Here is a 26,999-nt window from a genome sequence, read left to right on the forward strand (position 1 = left end):
TCAGAGACACGCAGAGAATAACAGCTACTGAAGGAAGAAGCCGCTTTTATCTGTGGTTCCAAAAATGAACGGCCAAACATCAAAGGCGATGACATCACTCACTCTCTCCACCAATCAGCAGCGCACACAGCCACAACCACTGAAAATGGAAGCTCCTTTGATCTCAGGTTCCAGAAATTAAAGCAGCTTCTGCTGTAGTCATGTGACTCACTCAAAAAAAAATAAATATTTAATGTATTATATTAGGTTATTTTAAGAAGATTGGTCTTTTAGTCATCTAATTTAATAAAATGTAGGAAGTTTAATAATACTTGGGCCATAGTATATAGTCATCTTAAAGATGTAAATCCTTGTCTTAATCAGAAATAAAATTGGCTAAGAGTTGCAAATTAGAGTGGCCAAAAACAGACAGAGAACGTGGCAGAAAAGGGTTCAAAGTGTCAATATTGGCTTAAAAGTGGCAGAAATTGGGTAATGTAATTTAAAAAGTAGGAACAATTAATTTAAACTGGCAAATAATGGGCATGACAAATAGTGAATGTGATTAAATTGGCAAAAATAATAATGAAACATGGTGAAAAGAGGTTAAAAGTGACAATAACAAAAAAGGGAGTAATAGAGCAAAAATGCATTAAAAGGTGTAAAGATAAGACAAGAAAAAGTGATAAAAAATAGGTTAAAGGGGAGGAATGATTAAAAAAAACAACTTTATAATGGTTTTGCGACAGTAATATGAATCCCTTTAGCCTCCCTCCCTTGTTATTCCACATTTTGTAAAAAGTCAGCTCCAAACGGGTGAGTTGGATTTCCCCCGTACCTGATGTCACCTACAGAAAACTCCTCCTCCTCACAATCCTCTCTCCTCCTACCATGGACATAATACACGCCTCCTACGCTACCTTTTAAGAATGTGAGCTCCTCCCTCTCAAACTAACTTACAGCTGAAATAAACACTGTGGCCACATTGTTCACACCCATCAGCTGTTAGCTCTCCGTGCTAATGCTACACCAGCCTATGCAGCGAGACCCGACATCCCTCGTGAACCGAGGAGGAAACGATAGGGATGTTTAGGGAGTCGTAGCCCACAGCGCTAACACTGGACTCGGTTGTGGAATTGGATGGCTTCCAACTTTCACGTGGTGACTAAACTGAGGATGGAGAGCGGTACGCAGAAAGGAGGGGCTCTGGCTGTGTTAGTGAATGATAGATGGCGTTGTCACTATCAAAGTGCAGTTTTGTAGTAACAACATTGATGTCTGTGTCACTGTGGAGGTAGAGGAGGAAGAGGATGTTCAGCCGCTGAGAGGATGAAGGTCCACCTTCACATCATAAAACAGTGTTTGTCTAACTCAAAATCACAATAGCCGCTTAAATAGCCATGTGTTTTACTGTAACGTGTAGTTTTTTTTTGGCTGAAAACAATAACAAGAGTGTGTGCATAGCAAAACATAATCGCTAGTGATCAGCTGTTGAGTGTGGAGTCAGCGTCTACAGACACGCCTACTCATGAATCTGCATAAATAGGCTACGAATCAGCCCGTTTGTACAATTGCTCTGAAAGTGGCTTTTCAGAGGGCCAAAAGTTTTTTGTTTTGTTTTGTGTAGTTACAGAGAAAGGGTAATAAGCAAAAATGTGCACACATTTAAAAAAATATATTATTAGTTCCTTGAAGGTAGCTGACGACCCCCTCCCAGTGTTTCGCAGCCCCAAATAGGGACCTGACCGCAAGTTTGAGAATACCTGCCTTAACAGATTAAACTCCTGCTTTAATGCTAAGCAGCGTGTTAAAGCAACCCCCCCCACCTCCCCCTGTGGGAATGCACAAGCTGTACGTGTAGTAGTAACACAGCAGGAGCAAAAACCGATCAATAGCAGCGATTGATCGCTGCTGGAAGGATGAGGAAAACGCTGCGGAGCATCCACACACTATTTCCCCCCAATCGTTGGTAACGAGCGTCATAATCAGGAGCTTCATTAACTTCACCATTACAGCAGCACTAATTGTTTCATGAGGAGGAGAGCAGCACCAATCTGTGTAATGACTGTGTGTGTGTGTGTGTGTGTGTGTGTGTGTGTAGTCCAAATTTAATCTTCTCCTGACGTCAGGTCGATGCTCTAATCAGGAACACTCGTGGTTCTTCTTCTTCTCTTTTTTTACTGTTGATTTATTCCTCCATTATTATGTTTTGTTTCCTACTTTTCATTACCTTTATAGCAGAGGATTGAGAGGCCGTCAATCATCCTCACACACTTCAGCGTGCAGAACCTCGCTGATTTTCCACACGCCACATTTCAAAACTACGTTTTTCTGCATCAGCTCGGCAGATTCAGGCCCCGTTTACATGACAATGTGATACCGTTTCCGTTTTTGTTTCCAAAAAGTTTCTTCGCTTTCACACAGCAATGCTTTTAAAACAATCTCTGTTTACATACTGCGAAAAAAAAACGATGTAGTAAACATGCCAGGTCAATAGATGGAGGTATGGTTTATTAATGGAGCAAAATGACTGAACACAAGTAAGAGTAGAGCTTTAATCAGACCTACAAAGTTAGACATGACCCGGCCTGAGGCCCACAGAATACAATCTGAACCAGAATGAAGCTAATCTCTCTTTCATAAGTAGATGTGAAAATCTAAGAAAAACATGTGAAAATCTGAAAAACACATGAAAATCTAAGAAAAACATGTGAAAATCTGAAAAAAAACCCATGAAAATCTAAAAAAACACGTGAAAATCTAAAAAAAAAAACGTATTTTTTTTTTTTAAAAACGTGAAAATCTGAAAAACACATGAAAATCTAAAAAAACCACATGAAAATCTTAAAAAAAACATGTAAAAAATTTTTTTAAAAATCTGAAAATAAAAAAACACATGAAAATCGTAAAAAAAACATGTAAAAATAAAAAAAAATGTTAAAATCTAAAAACACACATGAAAATCTAGAAAACACGTGAAAATCTAAAAAGAAATGTTAAAATCTAAAAAACCCATGTGAAAATATAAAAAAAAACATGTAAAAAATGAAAAATGAAAATTGTGCATACATTTGAGAATATTTTTGAGACAAATCACTCCCAATACTCTTTAATCCTGAACCCATTGCTGCCCGACTATTGACATGTAGAATAAATTAGCTTTATTTAAATCCCTCGTTCTACATCCAACTATAAACATGACGAGCAGCTTCAAACACAGTTCCATTAACTGACCAGGAAGAGGACAGGAGCGTGATGTGCTATTAATATATTAATATTAAAGTCACTCCACAGACACTGAGCAGACGATCAGTGAGTAAATGTTTTCACAGCTTCTCCCTGAAGGAGAGACTTCAGGTGCCGACAAATATTTGACATCAGCCACGAGTCAACACACGAGGTTTGGTTAAAAACTTGGTTTTCGTCCACATGCTCATCATTAGTCATCGCTCACATGTTCAAAGTTTGATATGTTCAACAGCACCAAGGTCACTAAAGGTCACCATAAAACGAAGGACGGAACCTCTTAGATCTTTAACTGGGATACAGGCAAAGGCACAGTAGTTTACTATTATTTGGGCCATAGTATACAGTATATTCATCTTACAGATGTACATCCATGTTTTAATCAGAATTAAAAAGGGTTAAAAATGACCAAAATGTTGGAAAATTAGTTTAAACTAGCAAAATATGGGTATTAAAAATTGTGAATGTGGTTAAATTGCCAACAATAAGCATGAAATCTGGTGAAAAGAGGTTAAAAGTGATAATAATAGGTCAACATATGTGACATTAGGTGGAAAAGTGTTGGAAAGGGTTTATAAGTGCTGAAAATATGGGGAACGACAATTGTAAAGTTGTGCATGCTAATATTAACTGCAACTTTTTGCAACATTTAGCAACAAACTTTTGACAATTTTTGTCAAAGTTTAATCTAAATATTAAATCTAAATATAAAAGTTAAATTTAAATGTGAACATTCAGATTTAATAGTGACATTATATTTTACCGAGAAGAAAATACCACAAATTTCAAGAATGTTGCTGTAAATCTGGTCAAAAGTAACAAAAAAAAAATTCACATATGTTTTTTAAATGTGTTTTGTTGCTAAATAGTGCAAAAAGTTGCTGTTCATTGTAGCATGTGCAACAAAATGTGTAAAAAGTGGAAATAATTTGCAGAATAGGTATTAAAATGTGATAAATGTGATATATTCTTAGTTTAGGTTAATTCCCTGCAGACAGATGAGTGGGATTCTGATCCAAATCCATCCCCAAGTGGAGAAAACAATGCAGTTTTAACCTTAAATAAATGTCCAGCAGGAGGCACAATAATATATATATATATATATATTATAATAAATACAACTACTGATAGAACATTGCTCCCAACACACCGCCCTTCAAAATAAAAGCACCAGAGCTCATTTGCATGCACTGGAGCAGGATATCAGACAGATTATGTGAATGTGCTGATGTCATATTATTGAACATCATTGATTAACCTTCTGTTACGCAGTGTAAAAAGCCCAGGAGCTCAGAAGACGCGGGAAAACACGGCAAAGGTCACCAATCATTCAGATAGCACCATGGTTTCACCAAAATAACAACTTTAATGAGTTCCAGTGAAAAGAAGAGGGCAGCTTAGATCTGCAGAGTGAACTGTGACCTGCCTTTCATCAGCGTCCAATTAGCAGCAGAAACTAGCCTGAAAATGACGGGTCTGAGGGAGGAAAGGTTACGTTTAGGGGAGCTTTACTGCACATACAATGACTGGAGATCAGTGAGGAGTAAATGTCCTGCACCTCCCAAACGTGACACAGTCCTCACAATTAAATCTGAGCGCTCCCATTGGACAGGAACTCGTGCACAGGCTAATTACAACCAAACAATTACAGTAGGACTGATGGGTTTGTTCTCTACAGGAGAAATCAACTGCTGTACATTTTTATGAGTATCGTAGAGCAGTGGTTCTCAACCTTGGGGTCGCTAAACACTGGGAAGGGGTCGCCAGAGGCCATCAAGAAACTAAGAACATGTTTTGAACAATTCAAGACCATTTTTTTTACCATTTTTCTGCAGCTACACCAAACATGCCATGTTTCAACCTGATTCCATCACTTTTTCTTCTCCTTTCAATACATTGTTGCTACATTACTCACATTTATGACACTTCTCCATCAAATGCCAATGCTTTTTCTGCAAGTTTTCTCCACTTTCAAGACATGTTCAGCACTAATAAACCCTTTCCATCACTTCTCCATCTAATGTCACATATGTTGACTCATTATTGTCACTTTCAACCTGTTTTCACCATATTTCATGCTTATTTTTGCCAATTTAACCACATTCATGATTCGTCATACCCATTATTTGCCAGTTTAAACTAATTGCTCCAATATTGACACTTTGAACCCTTTTTGCCATTTTTTCTGTTTGTTTTTTTGCTTTTTCTACTTTGCAACTTTTAACCAATTTCTGTGGTTTTTCAAAAATAGATTAAAAGTAACAATAATGGGTCCAAATATGCAACATTAAGTGGGAAAAGTAGCAGAAAGGGTTTATAAATGCAGAAAATGTCTTGAAAGAGGCAAAAATGCATTAAAAGGAGCAAAAACATGGCAAGAAGAAGTGAACAAAATTGGTTAAAATATGGAAAGTTTGGTGTAGCTGTAGAAAAAGGGTAAAAATAAGCAAAAATGGGCTCAAATTGTCCATTTCTAAACCCTGGCTCTTGGTTTCTATTCAGTGTGTGATGCTCATTGTTTCTGAACATATGGAAGCGTTAGGACGTGATGAAAAAGGTGGAACAGATGGTGACGTGTTCACTGTAATAGTCACACCTCACGTGTGTGTGTTCCTCTGTGTGTTTGTGTGTGTACACAGATGGTGGAAAGTGTTGGAAACACAGAGTGTTTGTCATTTCCACGCTAAAAGATCAACTTCTTTGGATGACAATGATGATGTCCAAGTTTAATTAACGTAGATATTAAAGGATTTGGGGAGGATGTTGTTTTTCCAAATTCCGGGTGAATCATCAAAATTATTGGTCCTCCTAATTGTCAATCATTCTGATGTAAGGCCGTCGTACGTGCTCGTCCCTAGCATGCGCACTTTCAAGTGTTTGTGTATCGAGCAACTCGCCGTTCTCCCTGGGTTAGGAGATTCTTTCACACGATGGCGTGCGCTGAAAGCACAGGTTGGGCTTCCCACTGATGCCTCAGTCGTAAGTAAATGAAGCTTGTATGAGCGCTGCAGACACCAACTTGTAAACAGAGCTGTGCACGAGGTAAACTGGGCTCGTGCACACTCTCGCACACGTTTAATAGGCGTTCCCTCTTGGGAACAGGTAGAGTGTTGCGCAGGTGCATTTTTTCATTAAGTGCAGAGGGCGTTTCTTTTCTAAACTTTGGGAAAATCCTCCTCTACACCTTTAAGATGGCAGAGTTCCTTAACTGTTTTTGCAAAATAAAAGTGATAATTCTAAAGTTTCTACAAAGTCTAATGTATCTTTGAAGGTGTTTTCATTGAAGGTTGTTTTGGAGCCTGGGAACTCTGGTGAAATCTCATCCCGTGATACTTCTCTGCAGGAAGATGGAAGCTCCATTACCTCCTTAGAACTTCCTGTATTCTTATTTCATGTCTTTTTAAGTCTATTGCTAAGAAATGTCTGAGTCCCCTCTTCTGTCCACACCTACCACCCCATGTTTTCTCAGAGAGATTTTACATGTTTGGTCCTTCAGTAAACAACTTAGCATATGCCTCAGCTCCCTGTAATTTGATCAGCTTAGAGCTATGAACATAGACTGTTCACATCACTAATGATTAGTCACATATATGCATTGGTTTTAGGGTGACACTCTGGAAATCCGGAAAAATACTTCTTTTTTTTTTTTACTATTTTCATTGGCCCATAACTACATGTGGGAATGTAAAGGTTACTCTTTCTTGAGATATAAAACATTTTTTTCTTTATGCAACATTTTTATTTGGGTTATATCACCACTCGATGACGATGATGAGACTCGTTCCTGCTCGTCCAGGCTTCATTAACGTAAATATTAAGACGAGAGAGTTCCTTCTGATTGATGTGTAATATGAGACGTTGATTCTTCATAAAACACAGAAATCTGCATTTATTTTGTATTGTGTGTGAGAGCGTATTCCAGCTTCGTCTTCTTCTTCCCTGAACAAACAAACTGATTAAATCCTCCTCAGATTTAAGACAAGAAGAAATGAGTTCTTCTGTGGAGAAGTTTCCCACTCGACTGCTTCCTGCTTTGTTTTCGTGGCTCTGGGAAATTACACTCCAGTGTTTTTTAATCAAAGTAAGCAGACGCTGAAATGTTGGTGAATGAAAAGCAGTAGATAGCAGGAAATAGAAATGACTTTAGGGGCGTTCACTCTCTAGGCCGTTAGTCATCTCAGCAATTATTAATCCTCTTTGAACATTTGGGAAACAAAGATGTTTCTGCGCACTTGGAAAGGATAGTCTGTGCAAACTCTTAACAATTGCTCTACCCAATGGAACTCTTTCCTGTTTCCCTGCAGCAGTGGTTCAACTTTTTCAGCCCGCAATACCCCAAATCAAGGTTCCAGAGACCAAAAAAAATGAAAAATGTGGGGAAAATTATTTTAAACTTGCAAAATATGGGTATAAGAAATCATGAATGTGATTAAATTGGCAAAAATAAGCATGACATGTGATATAAAGGGACAATAATGGGTAACCTATGCAACGTTAAAGGTGCAGTCCGCGACTCTCATATCCCTCTCTCCCCGCTGCTTTCTTGCCCTGCCTCCAAACATTCTAAAGTCCCTCCTTCAGAGGAGCTAACAAGCTAAAGTTAGTCTGACAGCAACATCACTACCAGTGTTGGTAGCACTTTTGAAAGTAACTAGTACTGTAACGCAATATTTTACAATATGGTGCATTTGTCTGTTACTTTGCTAGTAGCAGTGTACTTCCTGTTTACAGTGGCGCTACATATTTTTGTGGGATGCCGTGCCAAACACGGTAAAACAGTAGAAGAAAAAGCATTGTCATCACGTGCGCCAATCATGGAGAGTCAATGCGAGAACAGGACGAGCTTCTCAGAGTGGAAATACACGCATTATTTTTGTCTCCAAAAGATGCATCAGTGAAGCTAAGCTCACGCTGCACTACAGAGTTCTAGTGTAACAAATACAAATCAAACATAATGTAAATCAAGCAGCAGTAAATACCTTTATAGCAGAAAAGTCACTGATTACATTTTCTGCAGACCATACACTTTAAAAAAGATGGCGCTCCAGCCCAGGAAAGGGGCGGGCCTGTGAGTAACAGCTGTCAGACAGTCCATCAAACACAATCCTGGCTCTGATTGGTTCTTTGTGCTCAATGAGATTTTTTCTTCACTCAAACTACTAGTTTGATGTAAAGTTGTCCTTAGATAGTGACAGCTTTAGCAAATATGACAAAAAGTCACTTTGATATAAGTTGCAGACTGCACCTTTAAGTGGGAAAAGTGGTGCAAAGGGTCAATAAGTGCAGGAAAGGCATTGAAATGTGTCCAAATATAAAAATGTCCATTACAACCACCACAGCCTGGAGATCCATTTATCTACTTCATGGTTGCTATGGTAACATATGCTATATTGTGCAAGAGCGTCACAGAGAACATTCACAGTGAGTAGGTAAAGCTCTGCTGATGTTAACTAAGTATTAATAAGACTTCAGAGAAATTAAAGCCCAAACAATCATCCAATCACTGCTCAGTCATCCTGGAAACTGAAACTTTCTCCATTTGTTTCCCAGTCTGAGCCTGAGCTGGTTTTAAAAAAAAAGGTTCCTTCACAGCACAGAGACCTTTTATTCTCACAGAGCTTCAGTAGAGCTGCTGAGTGTCTTCAGCATCTGATTTATTTATGAGGCTCTACTGCTGCTCACTGTGAACAAAGCCTGGGGAGGCATTGGATGATGATGGCACTTCAAAAACATCAACTCCTTCAAAAGCTCCTGCACCTCCTTCTAAGGAGAAGACTTTGGCCTTTTATTCAGTAAGTCTGAGAAAATTTTTCTGGTTTGATAAGTTCACATCCTATCAGAGTACTCATAATGATCATTTTAGACCAAATAAATCACCAACAGTTACTAATCAATACTCACTTTCTTTAGATTCAGACATGTTCTTAAATCAGTAAATCAGTAAATCCTAGGATGAATCGTCCTATGTTTAGAACAACACTTCTGCTTCTCAGCAGGATAATCAGCTCTCCTAAGGAATCTTTACTTTCCCTTAAACAGTGCGCTTCGTCCAAAAACAGAAATTATGTTATTGGTCAGCTGGTCTCTCAATGCAATCGATGAAACTTTTTCGACAAAAAGACCGGACAGGGGTGAGCCCTTGCGGCGGGATACACAATGGATTCCTGGAATAAGTGGAAGGTCGTGTGTCTGTCCATGCTTTCCGTGGAAGACATCTACATGATTGGATTTATGGTAGCAGAGATGCTGCTGATTGGAGCGGGCGGCTTTCTGATCTGTCGCAAAGTTTGTATTATGTTTGTAGCTGTTTTGGGAAGGCTGCCGGTCATTCCTGAAGGATGGGGCAGAGCACTGAACACTAAGACTAGTGTGATGAACAAACTCAAAAGTAAGCAGGAGGCTACTTTGGAGCGTTTACGCAGAACTGAAACCAGCTTGGAAAGGCTGAGTGCTCGGCTTGCAGTTTGAGGCCACATGATTGGATTTTACTGCTTGAGACCAAATACTCAATGCTAACCAATGTGTGCTAGCCTGGATCGAAAACAAATCGTTTATCATCATTGGCCTCCCACACACACCAACGACTCAAGGTTGTCTATCTTATATTTCACCAAAGATGTTGTGCAGAATGACGCTCCATCCCCCTCCACACCCCCCCTCCTCCTCCTCCTCAGTATAACTTTAGTCAAACTTTTTCAAACTAATGAACAGCAGCGAAGTAAAGCTGAACTTACCTCCAGCAGGAGATCTTTGTCAGCTTCTCCACATCTTCATCACTGAGCTCTGCATCAACACACAACAGAAGATTTGATATAAGGTGTGATTATGATCAATTGTGATCCAATAGTATTGATTATTGTGATTTTAATGTCCTTATTTTTGTCTCGAAAAACATAAAGTTGAATCATAAACTTCTGGAAACAAATATATGAGTCATAGTTTTATAAAACTAAGCACATCACAAGTGTCGCTCTGACATTTAAAACAATTTTTACTTAAAAAATATTGATTTTTTTTTAATTTAATTTAAAAATAAGAAAAAAATACATCAAAGAAACGTGTATTTTTTTCATTTAAAAAAATGTTTTAATTGCAAAAACTATATTACTTAAATTTAAAAACCATATTATTTCATCTTAAAAACAACATTTCTTTCTATTTTAAAAAAATAGATTTTTTTATCTTAAAAATATTTTGTGTAATTATAAATTTAAATTGTTTGAAAATATATTTTTCATTATTAAAAAAAAAAAAAAAAAAAAACATTCCTGAGGAAAACTATTGATTATTCACCACCCAAAAAAAAAAAAAAAAAAAAAAAAATCACACACTTGATCCTATACATGCTATGAATGCTAACTGGTCATTTAAAAATCGTCTAACCTCTGAATAGGGTGACCTTTGACCCGCACATAGAGCATTCCAGATGTTACACGGTAACAGCGCCCTGTGGTGGTGACACAGAGCATGAATTTAATTAGTTATTGAAGAAAATCACGTTTACGTCAGAAAAGTCACAGTTTCGGTCACAATATTAGCATTACATGTAAATAAATACACCTTTGATATGGGACACACCTGAGAAAACAGCAGCAGCATAGAGGGACGTGCAGACACTCACGGAGACACAAAATTCGCGTTTTTAAATGTTTTAGAGGAATTTAAAAGACCCTCTGTGAGATGAGCAGGTGCACTAATTCGTGGGTCACGTGATACGCAACAAACCAATGGTGTGACAGGAGCTGACTTCTTCTACTGTTTTTTTATTGTCTTCTTCTTCTTCTTCTTCTTCTTCTTCTTCTTCTTCTTCTTCTTCTTCTTCTTCTTCTTCTTCTTCTTCTTCTTCTTCGACAAGAAATAACTAAACGGAAAATAAATAAAAAATACATCTCAGGCCGTCAAAAGACAAATTTCGTAGTATTATTGTAACATTATTTTAAAAATGTTTTCAACTCATTAAAAACAAATTTGGAAAACGTGCCTCCGTTTTTCAATATCTACATTTATGAATAAAACATTTGCCAAAATTAAAACTCAAAATATGGAAAAACTTGAAGAAAGATCAATGTTTTGTATCTGGGTATAATGATGCAATAAAAGTTCATATAAATTGATGTGAGAATCATTTAATATAAAAAAAAATATTCAAAAGATAGCACAGGGACAAAATTTACAAAAACAAAGACAATTATCATCAAAATAATATTAAATTCTGTCACAAATATGTTCTAATACAAACACAAAGTGTGTTTTCTGCATTTAAATCTTATAAATCATAAGTGGCCACACACACACACACACACACACACACACACACACACACACACACACACACACACACACACACACACACACACACACACACACACACACACACAGAAAGAGAGCATTCAGGCTTAAAGCAGTAACAGTGCAGCAGTGTTTTATTATTAAATTTAGTTTCAAGAAGCAACAGAAAAGATGCAGAAAAGTAACAGCTCAATTTTGGAGGCATGTGTGTTTGCGTGACTTGAGCACATACACATGCTTCCCTTATGTCCTCAATGTTTGAAGGCCCTCAGCTCACCACTGGATAGTGGAGGAGGAGTGGGTGGACTGGGAAAACTATGTTTAAACAGTGTGAGGATGAAAAGATTGGATGAAGCTGCTGAAGGCATAAAATAACCACAATAACGGCCGGTTTGTCAGAGAAAAACCTTAAAGCTGTTTTTATTTCTTATTTTGCCCATTTCATTTGGCCTCCGTGTGGCTTTGAGTATAGTGTGAATTTAAAGTTACTGATGAATCTGATATTATTTATTAAAAATAGAAAAAACACACCACTATTGAAAATGTTATCATGAAAAAATACAGAAAATAAAATACTACATTTCTTTGTCACAAGACGAACTAAAGCGAGCACATGGAGCTTTGCTGCTCTCTAGCGGTTAAAACAGGGAGGTGCACCGTAAAGGTAGATTTAAGAAATTTCAATACATTTTTAAATTTAAAAAAAAAATGTTTTTTTAATTAAAAAAAAGTAATTTAAAATATATGTTAAAATGAATATTGAATTTTATAATAATTTATTTTATGATTTAAAAAAATATGTATTTCAAATTAAAAACATATTTAAAATGTTTTAAATATATATATTTTTAATTTGTATAGTACTTCTTGTTTTTAAAAAATATATTACTTAAAAAAAAAAAAAAAAAAAAAAAAATATATATATATATATATATATAAAAAATAAATATTCTTTTAATAAAAAAAAAATAAAAAAAGAAAATATTACACTTTTTGTTCCCAGACGAACTAAAGCGAACACATAGACATTTGCTGCCCTCTAGCGGTAGAAACGTAAAGGCGCACAATAAAGCTACATTTAAAAATTTAGAAATATAAATTTTTAAAATGTTTAAAAATATGTTTCTTGAATTAAAAAAAATGATTATAATAAATATAATTTTGTTTTATAAGATATTTTTTAATCTAATGTACATATTTATATATATTTCCAATTAAAAACATATTTAAAATGTTTTAAATATATATAATTTGAATTTATATAATGCTTCTTGATTTAAAAAAATACATATTTTACTTGAAAATATATATATACTTTACTTAAATATATATATATATATATATATTTAAAAACAAAAGATTTCTTTAATTTTAAAAAAAGAAAATATGTCACTTAAGCGAGCACATATACTTTTGCTGCTCTCTAGCGGTAGAAACTGGGAGGTGCACCGTAAAGGTAGATTTAAAAAATAAAATATATATTTTTAAATTTAAAAAAAATATGTTTTTTTAATTAAAAAAAGTATTTTAAACTATATGTTAAAATTAATATTGAATTTTATAACGCTATATTTTATGATTTAAAAAATATGTATTTCAAATTAAAAACATTTAAAATGTTTTAAATATATATATATATAATTTGTATAGTACTTCTTGATTTAAAAAAATCATATTACTAAATATATATATATATATATATATATATATATATATATATATATATATATATATATATATATATATATATATATATAAACCTAAATGTTCTTTTATAAGAAAAAGAAAATATTACACTTTTTGTTCCCAGACGAACTAAAGCGAACACATAGACGTTTGCTGCCCTCTAGCGGTAGAAACGTAAAGGCGCACAATAAAGCTACATTTAAAAATTTAGAAATATACATTTTTAAAATGTTTAAAAATATGTTTCTTTAATTAAAAAAAATGATTAAAATAAATATAATTTTGTTTTATAATATAAATTTTAATCTAATGTACATATATATATATCCAATTAAAAACATTTTTAAAATGTTTTAAATATGTATAATTTGAATTTATATAATGCTTCTTGATTTAAAAAAAAATACATATTTTACTTGAAAAAAAAATTATTTTACTTAAATATATATATATATTTAAAAACAAAAGATTTCTTTAATTTTAAAAAAAGAAAATATTACACTTAAGCGAGCACATATACTTTTGCTGCTCTCTGGCGGTAGAAACTGGGAGGCGCACCGTAAAGGTAGATTTAAAAAAAAAATGTTTTTTTAATTAAAAAAATTAATTAAAACTATATATTATAACTATAATATTGAATTTTATAACAAAATATTTTATGATTTAAAAAATATGTATTTAAAGATTTAAAATGTTTTTAATATACATATATATATTTAATTTGTACAGTACTTCTTGATTATAAAAAAACTATATATATTTATATATATATATATATATATATATATATATATATATATATATATATATATATATATATATATATATATATTAAATGTATATATATATATATATAGATATTTATATAAACTAATTATTCTTTTAATAAAAAAAAAAAGAAAATATTACACTTTTTGTTCCCAGACGAACTAAAGCGAACACATAGACGTTTGCTGCCCTCTAGCGGTAGAAACGTAAAGGCGCACAATAAAGCTACATTTAAAAATATATATTTTTGAAATGTTTAAAAATATGTTTCTTTAATTAAAAAAATGATTAAAATAACATAATTTTGTTTTATAATATATTTTTTTAATCTAATGTACATATATATATTTCCAATTAAAAATATATTTAAAATGTTTTAAATATATATAATTTGAATTTATATAATGCTTCTTGATTTAAAAAAAAATACATATTTTACTTGAAAAAAAAATATTTTACTTAAATATATATATATATTTAAAAACAAAAGATTTCTTTAATTTTAAAAAAAGAAAATATTACACTTAAGCGAGCACATATACTTTTGCTGCTCTCTGGCGGTAGAAACTGGGAGGCGCACCGTAAAGGTAGATTTAAAAAAAAAATGTTTTTTTAATTAAAAAAAAAGTAATTAAAACTATATATTAAAACTATAATATTGAATTTTATAACGAAATATTTTATGATTTAAAAAATATGTATTTAAAGATTTAAAATGTTTTTAATATACATATATATATTTAATTTGTACAGTACTTCTTGATTTTAAAAAATCTATATATATTTATATATATATAATTAAATCTATATATATATATATATATATATATAGATATTTATATAAACTAATTATTCTTTTAATAAAAAAAAAGAAAATATTACACTTTTTGTTCCCAGACGAACGAAAGCGAACACATAGACGTTTGCTGCCCTCTAGCGGTAGAAACGTAAAGGCGCACAATAAAGCTACATTTAAAAATATATATTTTTAAAATGTTTAAAAATATGTTTCTTTAATTAAAAAATGATTAAAATAATATAATTTTGTTTTATAATACATTTTTTTAATCTAATGTACATATATATATTTCCAATTAAAAACATATTTAAAATGTTTTAAATATATATAATTTGAATTTATATTATGCTTCTTGATTTAAAAAAAAAAATATTTTACTTGAAAAAATATACATATTTTACTAATTAAAAAAAAAAAATATATATATATATATATATATATAAAAACAAAAGATTTCTTTAATTTTAAAAAAAAGAAAATATTACACTTAAGCGAGCACATATACTTTTTCTGCTCTCTAGCGGTAGAAACTGGGAGGCGCACCGTAAAGGTAGATTTAAAAAATTAAAATATATATTTTTAAATTTAAAAAAAAAATGTTTTTTTAATTAAAAAAAAATTAATTTAAACTATTTGTTAAAATTAATATTGAATTTTATAACGATATATTTTATGATTAGCACCGTAAAGGTAGATTTAAGAAATTTGAATACATTTTTAAATTAAAAAAAAAAAGTTTTTTAATTAAAAAAAAAGTAATTAAAATGTTTGTTAAAATGAATATTGAATTTTATAATGATGTATTTTATGATTTAAAAAAATATGTATTTCAAATTAAAAACATTTAAAATGAAATTAAAATAAATATAATTTTTTTAATAATATATATTATTTAATTTAACATATATATATGCAATTAAAAACATATTTAAAATGTTTTAAATATATATAATGCTTCTTGATTAAAATATATATATATATATATATATATATTTAAAAGCAAAATATTTCTTTAATTTAAAAAGGAGAAAATATTACACTTAAGCGAGCACATACTTTTGCTGCCCTCTAGCGGTAGAAACGGGGAGGTGCACCGTAAAGTTCATTTTCAAACCACAAAGTAAAATAAATTATCAATTCAACTAAACTTTGTGTTTGAAGCAAAAATATTAATGGTGAATTAATGATTTATTAGGACATGAAATTTTTTGCTGCTAATTTAGGTTAAAAAATAAGAAAGTCCACCAGTATTTCAGGCCATTATAATGTCTGACATCTACATCTTAAAGTCTCAGGAATCAGGCCCTCGAGGACTGGAGCTCCCTACCCCTGCTTTCGATCAGCATAGGCAACTGATGACCAGGGGGCCACGTTCTGTCAAATTTTGTGCGGCCCCCAAAGTTAATGAGGAAGATGACTCCAAAAATAGCAACTAAACAAACACACACAAAATGACTCCAAAAATAATATAAAAAAAGACAACAACAAACACACAAGATGACAACAAATGAATTAATGAAAAATATACAAAACGACTATGAAAAATTACTCTAACACAGAATAACTCATAACACACAGGAAAACAAAACTATACAGAATAACATAAAACTATACAAAATAACTATAAAAACACAAAACAATTTCTTCAACATTTCTAACTCTATGTCATCAGTAATGTGTATGATGAACATTCAGGGAGAACATGCAATCACTGCAGCAAATAATAACACCACCACCAGTAATGTTTAACATAATTTATATTTATTTTTCTTCTGAACAAAATGTTAATAAATGTATTTGCTTCACGTCCGAAAAAGGTCATGAGTCGTTGGGACGCGTCTTTTTATAAATAATTCATCATCCAAGTCTTCTGTAGAAAAAAAGAAAGTAAATTAGCAAACTAAAGCATCTCTAGAGTGACGGTATGACAACGTTAGCGTACGCTTTTTCTCTAAAGTCCAACCTTTTCTTTTTTTTAAAATCATCCATTTTAATCTGAAAACCTCTTCTTCATGGACTTCCTACTCATCAACTCACACCACTGTCAAACGCCGGAGAGCAGGCGGGCGCCAAAACATCTGAGATGGGATGGACGGGAGGGGGAGGAGCCAAGGAAGAGAAAATTAAGAGAAAAAAGGTGTTTGTGAATGTATTTACAAGAACACAGTGAAGGGGTGGGGCTAGAAGCTCAAACCACACCCTTATCTGAACAAGCCACGCCCATTTGATCATTTTATTCTATAGGCCACGCCCCTTGGTCGCCTTTTCATGAGCATGTGAGGCTGTTGCAGTTCAACGTCCAAAATAAGGAGGAAATAACGCCCGATTAAAACATGTAAACTGTCGAGAAAAAAAAGGGGGAAGAGACAAAAACATAGAATTAGAAATAAATAAACTGTAGAGAACAAGTCATGATAAAAAAAAAAGGGGGGCGAAAAAAGTTAAAGAAAAAAAAATGAATAAACTAGAAAACGAGCCTTGGTACAAAACATTAAAAAGTTTAAAAAAAAAAAATTAAAATTATAAATAAACTGGAAAACGAGCCCCGATCAGAGTAAGTGTGTCTTGGAAGGAAATGGGCATGGTTTAGTGCCGAATAGGTGTGTCTAAAGGATCAGGTCGGCTGATGGAGGGACGTTGAGGCATTGGGACTAGGTAAAGGTGATGATCAGCCCTTTGGAAAAGTTCCCACGCTCCTCACCAACGGACAGGCAGGGGGAGGAGCTATAGGCAGGGGAGAGGCTATGGAAGTGAGGCTCAAGGAGAAACGTCATGACTTATCTGAACTGATCAATATCCTGATGGTTTTCATGTTCATTCCTGGAGGCGCTACTGTCTATATTTAAACAATAGTGCTTCTTAAAGATTTGACTTACACGTATGAAAGCAGCTTATTTTCAGGTGTTTGAGGAGGTCAGAAACTGATTGGATTGGAGCTGTTTTAATGACAAAAAAAGATCCTGTGCTTTTATTTTGAAGGCGACCTATGTAGTAATTATGATTGTAATGCGTCTGATTAATCTGTCTAATGAAATGTGTATGTAGTTTTTACTGGCGCTCTGGGTGTTTTGACGCCCCCTGATGTCCCTGCACATGGCACATGCTGCTGCCATCATGACTACGCACGCGGTCAAAGCGAGTGGGAGGAGCTAAAAGCAAAGCTGATATGTTGGAAACATTCTAAAAAAAAAAAAAGAGCGAGGAAAGGATGAGAGCGCGTACACACAAGGTCTGCTCCTCCGTCCACACACACACACACAGAGAGATTTGTCTAAAAAATATTCACAAATTCCACGAGTTTTGTAGATTTTCACGTTTTTGTTTTTTTTTAGGTTTTCACACTTTTTATATTTAGATTTTTACCTGTTTTTCTTAGATTTTCACGTTTTTCATAAACATCATCGACACAAATTCTGCATGTGAAAAATCTGAAAAACATATGTGAAAATTGAGGATGTATTTCTGAATATTTATGAGACCAATCTCTCTCTCACGCACACAGAAAACAAAAGGGAGGGACGTAATAGAAACGATGAGCAGGAGGTCAGTTCTTAGAGGAGTGAAGCCCCGCCCCCTTCCTGCTCCAGAGTTCACTCCTCATTGGAGGAGCTCTCCTCTGGTGAGAAAAAGGCAGCCACGCCCACCAGGGAGGAGTTCTGCGAGGCTGAGATGATGATGACAGTGTGTAGGAGGACCAGGGCCAGCAGGCAGATCTTCAGACGCCCGCTACACGGTCTGGGGGCGGCGGACGTGACCGACGCCCCCTCGGGCTGGCAGGAAGAAGAAGTCCTTTTCAGCGTCGTGCCCGAGGGCGGGTCCAGTTTAGGGTCCCATCGCACGTCGCAGCACTGGGCCTCGCTGTCTGACGGGTGGTCTCCAAAAAGCCCTGAAGAAGAACAGGATCAACATATTTTTCTTTAAAAATAAAACAGATCAATGATTGGCTGCTGAAGCAAAATCAGAGCTAAACTCTACACTTTTTATTACATATTGATACTGAACCGCAGCACCAACGCAGGCCACTAGAGTAAACGTTAACAGTCAGCGAGCTACCTCAAGTACAACAGTTTCAGTGGGAACTTCCGGTTTACAAAATAAAAGTCCGTTGGAACTACGTTATTAAAATGATTCATTCTAACATCTCATCAGAGCTACAGAAGAAATTTAAATTAGGTTCATTTAAACTAAGTTGATCAAAACCTAATCATTAAACCTGATCAGATTCAGTAAATCATTGATCCCCGAGAGGGAATATGGTTATTAATGCTGTTCTCAAACTACATCTTTATATGACGTGAATAATTAAAAAGGAGCAGTCAGAATAATCCATGTCACTACAATTTATATCTACCTGTTAATTGTATCTTACTTTATTTTTGACATACATTTTTTGTTTAATTATGAGTTTTTTATGTATTAGTATTTATTTTGTTTCCTCACAGGAGTTAAAAACTAAAATTTTCATTAAAAAATGATAATTATTTCTAAAAATAAAAAACGTAATTTAAAAAAATAAAGTGGAATTTGGGGAAAAATAAAATTGAATTTGGGAAACAGATTTCATAGGGCCCTAAGTCAAAGATACAAACTTCTTAGTAGTAAGCAGTGATGTTGCTAGGTATGATACATTGTGAACATATTTAAAATCACAGTAACTAGTAAAAAACCTAGCCATCAGTGGACCCCTTTATGCATTACCTCAGCGCAGACATGATCACCTTGAGTACATACTAGTTTAGCTGCTACAACAACAACCAGCCAGTTAACTAGCTGCTTACAATACACCACAAACATATCTGATCATTTTATTTTTATCAAACAGCCTTTGCATGATTCTCCCAACACCCGATATGATTCACGATACGATTCTCTCACGATTTGTTTTACAAAATGGGACTGTAGACAAATGGTGACTGAAAAATATTCCTTTATTTTTTTTGGGAAAAAAACTAGAAAATACTGTATTATTTTCCTTTTATTTTTCATTGTCAAAAGAATTCCTTGATAAACTATTCAAAACAATGCAATTTAACTAAAAATAAATCTTGAATGAAATAAATAAAGGAATAATACAAATGAAGAAGAAGCCTATTAATTTAAATTCTGGTTCTATAGTAAACAATGCAAAACTGCATAATAATTTTTTCTTTATAAAAGTGCAACTGAAAATGTATTTTGTGCCTTAACAATTGGACTTTAAAAAAAAAAAAAAAAACAGTCATTGCACTGTATTTACATCAGATATTTGTTTGAACCAGCAGAGGGCACTTGTAACCCAGTGGTCAGTTGGTATGCAGATATTCTGCGCAGTGAAGAAGAGAAGCTATGCTAGCAGACAGAGCTAATACAAAAACGTGACTTTTACAGATATTCATGTAATATTACAGACATTCTTTCGGTGCTAAAGGGGTAAGGAATCATTTATGAACATGTTTAAGAGTAGAAGGCGGCCAGAAAGAAAGTAGTAGCAGATTCCGCCCGCCGCCTACACTTCTGGATAGCGCCCTCTGCTGTTTAAAAAAAGTACTGCGATTCAATTTTCAGAAAATAGATATGAACCGTGACACCTATGAATCGATTTTTAACTGCCTTGCGATTAATCACTACATCCCTAATTATAGCCATATCATACCACCATTAAGAGAGTTTAAAATTACAATTAAAGAATCAGAAGAATATAAGAAATAGAAAGAAATATTTTTTTTTATTGGGGACCCACTGACTTTCCCAGAGACCCACTCAAATCACCACCTGTGGGTCCCGCGGACTCACTACATTGAAAACCTATTAACATCACTGAGACTAATGTAACTATTGAGATTATTACACCTAAATATACTGAATAATTAAATCATCAGCTTGATCTGGTTTAATTATAGGAAGTCAGAGAAATATTTATCAATCATAACTTTATGTAACTCATTATCAAATATGAAATAAACAAAATGCATGTGTATGTATGTGTGTGTACACCTGTGCAGATGAAGCTGGGGCTCCCTGTGTGTGTGTGTGTGTGTGTGTGTGTGTGTGTGTGTGTGTGTGTGTGTGTGTGTGTGTGTGTGTGTACCTGTGCAGATGAAGCTGGGGCTCCCTGTGTGTGTGTGTGTGTGTGTGTGTGTGTGTGTGTGTGTGTGTGTGTGTGTGTGTGTGTGTGTGTGTGTGTGTGTGTGTGTGTGTATAATGTATGTGTGTACCTGTGCAGATGAAGCTGGGGCTCCCTGTGTGTGTGTGTGTGTGTAATGTGTGTATAATGTGTGTGTGTACCTGTGCAGATGAAGCTGGGGCTCCCTCCATGGATCAGGTCATCGTTGTCAGGCAGGATGAAGGGACAGCTCTGCTGGACCTCCAGGCAGTACTGGTGACAAGGTACCGTCCTGGGACACGACTGCTGGGGGGTGGGGAAGTACTGGGCACACAGCCAGGGCTTATAGGCCGTCTGAGGAAGAGGAGGAGAGGAGGAAGACGGTCAAACACACACAGTTTCTCCTGAGTCAGCTAATCTAGTGCTGATGTTTATGGTTTCCATAGTAACAGAAAGAATCCTGGAATCTCAATAATGATGAAGTATCCAATGACTGGGATCAGTGGAGGCACGGCGAGGAGGTGTGTGACATCATCAACTGAAACACTGATTCACTTTCAAAATAAAAGCCGAGTATCTTTCCTTTAACTTCTGCCATGTCCAGTGCACGAAATCACGTCACTGACCCAATTTAGGGTCCGACCCAGCAGTTGAGAACTTGTGATATTTTGATTTTTTTTTTTCTCCTTTTATCGTTTTTCCCCCCCCATTTTCATCTTTCTTTTTTTCTTAAAAAACCCTGTGATCTCAGTGAAATGCTAAAACAGGATGTTTTGTATTAGCTAAACAGTGCGTTATTGCATATAGAAAGAGCGTTTGTGATTGGTCGATATGCGTCGTTGTGGAGGAAGGAGCAGCAAACATGAGCTTTGATTAGTGCACAGTCATCAATACTATCAGCACATCCTCAAACCCTGTTTCAAATGTTAATAAAAGGTTTCCTGTCCACAAACACAGACTGATCATTAAGTAAAGGGATGCTAACGAAGCAGCATTAGCTTAAACACAGCTGCAGATTAAAGAAAATCTACAAGTAAATATCACAAAATCAATTATAAGCAGTAATAATAATGATTATAATTGTTGTTTCTTAATGTGATCACTGATGATGGTGTTGTATTTCATGTTAAATAAAACATTACTAATATCAGTAGTAATTAATGAGGGTGAATGCCATCACTTCTATATATTTTATCATAAACCTAAAGCAGAATAAGTTAAAGCTGCAGCCCCTCAGCTTTATTATTTACAAAGGAAAGAGAAAGGGAAGTAGTGCTCTTATTTTGAAAATGATTTAAGACCACAGGTTGGAATGTGGGTCGTCGTTTTGTTTTCAGTGGAATAAGGACGAGCAGAAGCACCAAAAAAATAAAGGTCTTGTACTTTTATTTTGAAGAGGAGTATTGACTACATTTAAAGTGCTTTTCTCCACAGCTCAATAATTCTGGAACGTTCTCACTGCACCAACATTTGTGAGTGTAAAGCTTCCTGCACTTTAATACGCTAACAGGCGCCGCTCTATGTTTACATGGAGAAGCGTCCGACGCGTAAACAAACGTCCAGTCGCTGTAAATTGATTTAACGGAACCAACTACGTTCTCAATCATCCTAATGGAAGATTAACGCTGCAGCGTCAACGTAAAGCTTCCCCACAGCAGGGCTACACGCGCTTTAGATAGATGAGAGAAAGACACCAGTGGTTCTCATCCTTTTCAGTCCGTGACCCCAAAAATAAAGGTGCATTTTGGGGTCCATCCATAAAGTCAGCAAAATCATGGTCTATTGATCTATGAATCTGTGATAACCACATTTATTTATTCATCTGAATAATATCCACTGTTGTCCAGGAACGTTATTATTAATATTGTCATCTTAAAGACGGAAATCCTGATTTTAATCACAATTAAAATGGGTTCAAAGTGACCAAAAATGGTGGAAAAGGTGGTGAAATGGGATTTAAAAAAATACAGAATTTTTTTTAAAGTTGCAAATTAGAGTGGATAAAAACAGTGGTAAAAAGGGTTAAAAAAAAAAGTGTCAATATTGGCTTAAAAGTGGCAGAAATATGATAATATGATTTAAAAAGTAGGAACAATTAGTTTAAACTGGTAAATAATGGGCATGACAAACAGTAAATGTGGTTAAATTGGCAAAAATAAGCATGAAACATGGTGAAAAGAGGTTAAAAGTGACCACTGCAGCTGCTGTCCTGCCTCATCAGCATTCAGCTCAGGGACACGCCCATTCATAAAAAGGGGGCGGGGCCACGAAGGCAACAGAATCCTCTCCTCCAAGGTCAACGTTCACAACCACGACAACAGGACGTGCACGTGAGCCCAGAGCTACGCACAAGTCGCTGTGCACATGGAGAACATGACGAGGGAAACACGAAAGTGCAAGTCAAAGCACATGGGCCTTTCAAAATAAGAGCTCGGACACCTGGGTGACAGATCTGCAGCCACGAGCCCACACACGTACGTGGCATTAAATCCCATTGACAGCATGCTCATAACGTCATCACACCCAGGCTTTGTGTGTTTTTATGATCACATGATCAGACTCTGACATCTGAGCCGTCTGTCCGTCTGCTACAGCAACACACAGGAAGTACAGGAAAGAGAGGAAGTTTAGTTACTTAGTTTTTATTTGAAGGGTTTAATGCATAGACATTAAGATCATAAAAGACAAAAATGTTTGTAGAACATTCATTTACGTAAACATAAATTAAAGGTTGATCTTATCACATATTTCCATTGGATTTTTTCCTGTTAAGCAGGTAGCTGATGGGTTAGCAGCATGGCTAACGCCGCTCTAGCTACGTTAACTCACGTGATATTAGCGTAACTATCCCGTTATTTAATCATCTAAAGCAGGGGTTCTCAACTGGTCTCACCCTGGGACCCACATTTTGTCAGTCATTAGAATTCAAACAATTAAATTTAGTTTTTTCAAAAATAGCTGTTGAAAACAAATGAATATAATCTTTTTAAAAACACAACATATTTTCCTTTGCAACATGCATTTCACAGCCTGTCAAAACAAGTTTCTGAAACAAGTATTGATTTATTTTTGACCAGCCATCTGTGACCCACCCAGACCAGATCTGCGACCCACTTTTGGGTCCCGACCCACCAGTTGAGAACACCTGATTTGATGCAAGAAAGAAGTAAAATGATCAACAGTAGTTGAATATTAATTCAGGGAGTTTAATAGCAGTACAGTAACTGAGGAGGAATGGGTGGAGCTGTCCATGGTGCTGACTCTGATTCAGAACCGGTGCAAAACACTGGAGCTGAGCTGGTTTTACACGCTACAAAGAGGCCCCTGATTGGCTGGGAGCTTTTTCTGTGAATGGGAGCGGTGTTGTGGACAGAGGAAGGGGGCGGGGCCTCTGTGAGGTCCTCGCTCGCTCGGCAAACAGAGAGAGAAAGAGTGATGCGGTACATTAGGCAGGGAAGCACCTCTCAGCACTAATGGAACTCTCTCCATGTGAAGTGGGTGATTGTCACCTGTTAGCACTCGCCTCAGCAGACTCATTAGACTCATTAGAATCATGCAGCTACTTGACTAACTTTTGATCCTTCATAAAACACAAGAAAAACTGTTTTTTTGTTTTTTTTTAAATATCATGATTAATCTATTTGAAGGATAGATTTGGGGTCGCAAGAATCTAGGAGAGAATCACCAGATGCCTTCGAGAAACTAAGAATAGCTTTCAACAATTTGAGCCCATTTTTTGCTTTTTTTTTTTAAACCTTTTTCTGCAACTACACCAAACTCACCATATTTTAACCTATTTTCATCACTTTTTCTTAGCATATTTTTGCTCCCTTTAATTAATTTTTTGCTACATTTCTCCCATTTCTGACATTTCTACATCACATTTCAATGCCTTTTCTGCACATTTCTACATTAATGTCACAAATGTTGATGCATTATTGTCACTTTTAGCCTCTTTTCACCATAATTCAAGATTATGGTGAGTGTGTGTGTGTGTGTGTGTGTGTGTGTGTGTGTGTGTGTGTGTGTGTGTGTGTGTGTGTGTGTGGAACAGATGAAGGTTTTGGGGGTGAACTTCTCCATCTGCTCAATAAATGAATGAACATCTCATTGGAATCTGTCATCCGTCTCCATGGCGACGGGAGGATGATGAAGGTACCACCTACCTTGCAGTGCTCCATGCAGGTCCTCACGGAGTAGGGCCCGGGCTCGTACTTCTGCGTGAGCAGCTCGAAGTCCTCGTACTTCTCCTGCGCGTGCATGTCGTAGCGCTGGTAGGCCTGCACGCACAGGCTGCAGCGGCGCGGGTCCGCGTCCTCCAGCACGGCCAGGCTGCAGTTGAGCTGGTCCGGGCTGGTGGCGCCCTGGAGCAGGTCCAGCAGGGAGTAGGAGTTACAAAAGGACAGGTACAAATCGCTCATGTTAGTGGCCGCCCGGCGCTCCGGCAGGTCCCGGGGCTCCTCCGACAGGCCGCGGCACAGGTGCTCTGCGTCCGCGGACGTGACGCACGCCGCGTCCTGGCTGCACGTGTGGTGCAGGCGCCACAAATGTCTGCTGCTGGAGTTTCCTATAAAAATAGCGTGTGGGAATCCTCTGTGGGGGCTGTGCTGTGCTGCTGCTGAGCGCGTCTGCGCATGCGCGGCCGGGCCGAGCCTGTCCCGGGTCCGAGCCAGGGCCAGTTTGGCCTCGGCGCAGAACCACAGGTGATCAGAGAGGAGGACGGTGAGGAAGAGGAGGGAGGCCAGGGACAGCCGCCATCGCTGCGCCCTCTCGGACTCGGTGCAGGGCTGGGGGTCGTGGGGGGGCCACTGGGGGGGCTCCAGCCACAGGTGGAAGCCGTCGCTGCTGCTGTGGTCGCTGTCGTCTTGCTGCCAACACGTCCCAGCGCCCCGGCTCATATTTCGGGAACCGGCTCCTGCTCTGCGGCTGCGCACATGGACGTGGGGCCCCGGGGCTGCGGAGGGGCGGTGGCTGCTCCAGGCTCGTGCTGGCGACGCGCGGGAAATCCCATCAAAAGGCTCGTGGGCCGCGGAGGGAAATCAGACGCGGGCGACCGAAGACCGAAGGCCGCATCCCTCCCCCCCGGCGCCGCCTCTGCGTAGCTGCCCGCTCACCGACGCGTCTTCCCCGGCCTCGGCCGAGCAGGGACGAGCGCGCAGTGCGGGGCCAACATGGCGGGGCTGGAGGTCCGCGGGCTGTGCGAGGGACCGTCTTTTTCCTCTTCAAGCCCGAGCCGTCTTCATCGCGCTGCCGTTGTCAAGTTGCCGCCATGTTCGCGCAGAGACGGAGTGAAGGCAGCGGAACACACCTGTGGCACATCCGGCCGCTGCCTTCAGAGTAAAAGCGTCTGGGTAAAAAGTGTTTTCTTCCTGCTTCCTTCACCAAAATATGGGGGAAATGTTCAACTGGCCACACACATTGAATAAAAAACTTCCCTGTTATATTTTGTCAATTAATTACATTTGTACAAACAAACAAAAAAATAAGAATATGAGAATGTCAGACATTAACTTTTACTCTTATTTTTACAGCTTTTTAAAAATATATTCATGAGAGCAACATTTAAAAAAAGTTTTAAATACAAACGTAGATGTATTATTTTTTATTACTATAACTACTAATACTAAATTAAATCACCTGTTGTTAAAGGTGTGAATTATTGAAACTAAGCACAAGTTAATTTTCTATTTTAATGTCAGAGAAAATGCGCGTACCACCTTTAGGTCTCGTCCCATGAGTTTAGAACCCGAGGAGAGCACATAAAAATTAATCTCTGTCACATCAACTTCACATTGGACTGTGTTAATCTGCTGCAGAGAGAAAACTTATTTATTCATCCCAGAGTGATAACTCATGGCTAAACAAAAGCTCAACACAAAGATACACAAACTCAACAATAAACTCCTAAATTATTACAACAATTAAACTAAAATCCAGATTGACCAACATTCATATTTCTATAATGTACTTCTAACGCAAAGCAGTTCAAATTGAGAAAAATATTCCGTTATCAAACACCTTACCACTTTTATTTTGTAAAGTACCTTAGCCCAAACATCCGCTGTCACGTTGCTTAATCTCGCGAGCTTTTGGGGGGAAACCGCTCCATCCTCCGCAGCTCGCGGTGCGTCAAGCCTGAAAAAATGTGCA

At 36.3% G+C, this 26,999-nt stretch overlaps 1 protein-coding gene across 1 annotated transcript; it reads right to left on the reverse strand.

Moving 5' to 3' along the window:
- Nucleotides 1-16,572: 16,572 nt before the first annotated feature.
- Nucleotides 16,573-26,171, reverse strand: LOC114476259 (transmembrane protein FAM155A-like). Its single transcript, XM_028467663.1, has 3 exons — nucleotides 25,016-26,171; nucleotides 21,032-21,203; nucleotides 16,573-18,653 (listed from the first exon to the last, which is right to left on the reverse strand). Exons 1-3 carry the CDS (start codon nucleotides 25,745-25,747, stop codon nucleotides 18,358-18,360), a joined length of 1,200 nt encoding a protein of 399 aa, XP_028323464.1. The 5' UTR covers nucleotides 25,748-26,171; the 3' UTR covers nucleotides 16,573-18,357.
- Between the last annotated feature and the right edge of the window lie 828 nt (nucleotides 26,172-26,999).

This window comes from Gouania willdenowi, chromosome 2 (genome assembly GCF_900634775.1).
Source record: "Gouania willdenowi chromosome 2, fGouWil2.1, whole genome shotgun sequence".
Taxonomy (NCBI): domain Eukaryota; kingdom Metazoa; phylum Chordata; class Actinopteri; order Blenniiformes; family Gobiesocidae; genus Gouania; species Gouania willdenowi.